General features: G+C 38.7%; 1 protein-coding gene across 2 annotated transcripts in view; it reads right to left on the bottom strand.

Moving 5' to 3' along the window:
• NSUN3 (NOP2/Sun RNA methyltransferase 3) overlaps positions 1 to 3,106 on the bottom strand; it is a 59,686-nt gene extending 56,580 nt beyond the window's left edge. Inside the window, exons 1-2 of one of the 2 annotated variants that reach the window (XR_007457233.1) lie at positions 2,869 to 3,104; positions 1,993 to 2,102 (exon numbers count right to left, since the gene is read on the bottom strand). Coding sequence is in view for 1 of the 2 variants with exons in the window: in XM_049628039.1 (XP_049483996.1) it covers positions 1,993 to 2,102; positions 2,869 to 2,880 (122 nt within the window). In the remaining variant the exon portion in view is untranslated. Of the gene's footprint in view, positions 1 to 1,992; positions 2,103 to 2,868 lie in introns of both variants that reach the window. The other variant, XM_049628039.1, reaches the window with a different exon arrangement.
• Positions 3,107 to 4,112: the final 1,006 nt, after the last annotated feature.

The following is a 4,112-nucleotide window of genomic DNA, read 5'->3' as shown; positions in this document are numbered from 1 at the left end:
AAAAAAAAAAAAAAAAAAAAAAAAAAGCTATTACAAAACAATAAAATTTAAATAAATATTAAATCTTCCCCACTATCTAAATCTGTTAGATAAGAAAGGAAACAAAAAATGTTGAGTAAATTTCTAGGCAGAGGACAAAAATGCACTCACCTTTCCCTGGAAGTAAACAGACTCTGCAAGCATGATACCATGTCTTCCAAATAAAAGTTAAAGAAACCAAAAATATTTGTTTTTATTTCCCCATGCCATCTTCCATGCTCAGACCATTTTCTAAACTCAGCCTTATTTTGCCCATGGCAAATTTAGCACATTTATGCAAAACTTAAATTACCATGAAAACCCAATAAAAAGACAGATGAAGCAGAAGGCACAGCTAATTAGATGGATTTGAGGTTCATTGCTCATTTTGTTTAGGGTCAAACAATAATTTATAAATCTGTCTGAGCACATTAAATAGAAAAATAACTCATTACAGGGTAGGAGGAGCCAGACTACTATAGTCTGAAAACAATATACCTTTCAAAATCTTTTTTTTTTTTTTTTAAATCATCCATATATGCCTAATTACACCCCAGGTGTGCAAATAGGGATTAGCAGTGGGAGTTCTTGAACCAGAAAGACTGGACACAAATCCCTGCTCTGGTTTTATCAGGTGGGAAACGGGAAACCTCAGAGCTTTGTTCTAAGGATCACACAGAGTCAATATCATCTGGTACATAATAAACATACAGTAGGTGTGTGGTTATTTGGATATAGTACGTTAAGTAACTTTGCACACCAAAAACATAATGAATTTATTGCACTTCACTCTCGTTCTTTCCTCTTTCTCTGTGCCAGAAGACACCCATTTAAAATCTACTTTTGAAATAAAAACAATTATCAACGACTTTTTCATATTCTAGCATTTACAAGTTTCTAAAACAGCGTAATCTGTCCTAAAATGGTCTCAGAACAGCCTCAGACTTTACCATCAGTCACTGTGTAATCTGTTTTAAAAAACGCTTAAAGCTATCGTTTGTAAATGAGAAATTGTTACTGAGTTGATCCAACGAGAGATTAAGACAACAATGCAACCAAATTCCATTGTTTACAGCCACAGAACTTCTTTTCCCTGAGCAAAACGTGTTGAGCTTTTGCCCCTGGCTTCAGAACTACCGGATCTTCTTTCAGGCTAAACTGCCTGGTTCCTTTTGCTGAGGTAACTCCTGTGAAGTCCCAAGGCCTGGCTTCTCCTCAGGCCTTTGCTGGCACCCTCAGGCTCTGTTAAATAAGACAAGGTACTCCTGCCTATTTCTATCAGGATATTTGCGGAATTAGTAATTTATAAACTATGAACACCAGACTGCAAGCAAATTAGACACGGGGACTGTCTTGCGCTTTGTACACCACAGAGCACGGGATATACTATATAAGAACTCAATGTAAAGAAGCCATGGAGTAACACTCTGACCAAAGGTAAAACTCACTAAACACACAAATCAAACTTCTATCCATGAAATGTTTGCTTTCCGTAATACATTTAAAGAATCTGGGTGTGTGTGTATGTGTGTGCACGTGTGTTCAAAACATAGCCAGACATGGACACGGGGAAGACATAGGATTATCAAATAAAGTCACTCTAGCTAAGACAGAGCAGTGCTAGCTGTAAATAGGTTGTTTCTTCTGAATTCAGAAGCCAGACAAAAGTTTTCAGATTTTTCTGCTACAGAATTAATTTTGTCAAACTGGTGGGCATTCCTGTTTCAAAGATCAAAACAGTTGCTCAAGCAAGGGCATAACAATTTTTTTCTTACTATCACTACAAAGTTTTCTTTCTCCCCTTCCCATTTTCCTATGATTCCATCTATCTCTTCCTAGTTCTTTCCTTCTCTAGCCCCTGTAGGAAAAAGAAAGCCAGGTTTAGATTCTTTCACCCCTTATCCTCACAGCACCCCCCCCCAAAAGGGTTTATTTGTGTTCTATCATAGGCATCAAGAGATATATTACACTAACCTTATTGTATTCCAGGCATCTCCAAGTTCTTTGGAATACTGTTTTTCAAAATGATCCAATACAACTTTGCAAATTTGTTTTGCAAGCTTCCTCTCTGATTTTGTTTTCAGCTATAACAAGAAAACGTTGCTGACACAATATAATATTACAAATTTATTCAACTTCAAATTAACACAGTTATTTTCTTAAGAACATGTTTTAAAATAATCACTAGTTCTTGCAAGGAGCAGTACCTCAAATGCAACAAAACTGTATTATGACATTCTATTTATGAAGAAGGAGGGTGTCTTCAAATAATTATTGCTCAAATGGAAAACAAAGGTTAAAGAATTAGTGGCATTAACAGAAGCTGTGTTAAAGGAACAAAATTAAATAAGCCAATCTAGGTGTTAACATTAGGGGAAACTGGGTGAAAAGCATATGGAAGTCTGTATTATCTTTGCAACTTTTGTAAAAGTGTTCTAAAATAAAAGAGCTTATTTCAGGGGGGGAAAAAAAGTCACTCGATTCCTGTGGAAACTTCCTTGCAATTGGATTTCACTTACTCATCCAAACTTAATCGAGGGCTTGGTACGTAACATCGTTCTAAGCTCCCAGGACAGAACAGTGATAGTCTCAGCCCTTGAGGAGCTTGCATTGTGTTCAAAGCTGAGGGGTGTAGGTCATAAAGTTTGAAGACTGGATTGCAGACAAGTTACTTGGGGTGCAGGGGAGTCTTGGGAGAAAACGACTGAGAACGCTCACGAGAAGGCATCAGAGCATTCAGCATCATTATAGGGCTTTGGACAGTGAAGCCAGAGAAACCAACAGCTCGCGAAGTCCCCCCATCCCGACCCCCACCCTCGCCGAGGCGCCCAGCTGGGTCCCAGCCCTCACCCGGGTCAACATTATCCCGCTGGGAGATGCCAAACAAGAGGTCTAACCATCCAGCATCCAAAACCTCCAGGAAACCAAAAGCACAGCCTCACGTGCGAGCTTCACCCGCATTCGCTTCCAACCCTCACTTTTCCGGTTCAACTTCCCGCGAGATACTGCTTTGCCTGCGTTATAGAAATCTCGCCAAAAAGATCCCGCGAGAGGCACGCGCGAAGTTCCTTCCTCGGGAGGCAGGTAAAGGCCTTACTTACTCCCTGGGCGTGGCTAGATCCTGGGGCGGAGCCTTGAGAGCCCAGAGCTTCAAGTTGAACCTTTCACATTAAACGGATTGCTGTGTGCTTGCCGCTCAGTTTAAAAAAAAAAAAAAAAAAAAAAAAGACGAAAGAAAGAAAAGGAAAAGGTGTCTTTGTTACTGTTAGGATTTGTGTAATGATCATTGTTGAAAAATGTTCTCAGGAGCTAAGCTAGTTACTGCATTAATCTACCAAGTTTGATGACCTTCTCACTTAGCTCAGATATTCAGAACTCAGGGTAAAAGGGATGGATATGATGAAGAAATTAAGGCACCTATTTCCTCGAGATGGTCAATTGGGATAATCTCTTTTAACAGGGAGGGTTAAATTATTAACTGAAATACGGTAAAGCATTTAGCACAAAGAGGAGGAAACAGTAAATGCCCAAATGTTAGCTGCTGCTATGTATTCTCTTCACTCTCATGATCTTCGAGAGTGTTATCATCACGTTCTGATACCAAATGCCTCAAGACCAAGATGACCCTACACACTAGCCTCCCACCCACTTTTACTAGGGGCAGTGTTACTGGTTCTGAGGAAGGTTTTACACCCAGTTTATTTGCTCTTTTAGTGTTACTATTCAGTTGCTCCCTTGTAACAGCAATCAACAATTCATCAGGAAATCAGGGCTTCATATGGTCCCTGGTATCTAATGAGCATCATCATTTTGAGACCTTTGATGCTCAAAATGTCAGTATAGGCATATATCACAAGTATAAATCCTAGCACAGTGTAAAATGAAAATTTTTATCACCTCTAATGTGATTAGAAGCTTAATATATTTACTTATTTCCCCATCCCCCCTTTTTAAATCTAATAATGCATATGAATTCATATTCTAAAAATACATTTAGATTTGGTGCAAAAGAAAATTATAGTATTGAGCCAAGTGATTAAATGCAGTTTGTTGTGTCGGGAAAAGTCATTAGTCTACCTTTCAGCCTCTATATT

This window comes from Panthera uncia, chromosome C2 (assembly GCF_023721935.1).
Source record: "Panthera uncia isolate 11264 chromosome C2, Puncia_PCG_1.0, whole genome shotgun sequence".
Taxonomy (NCBI): domain Eukaryota; kingdom Metazoa; phylum Chordata; class Mammalia; order Carnivora; family Felidae; genus Panthera; species Panthera uncia.
This window is presented reverse-complemented; position numbering and strand designations above follow the sequence as displayed.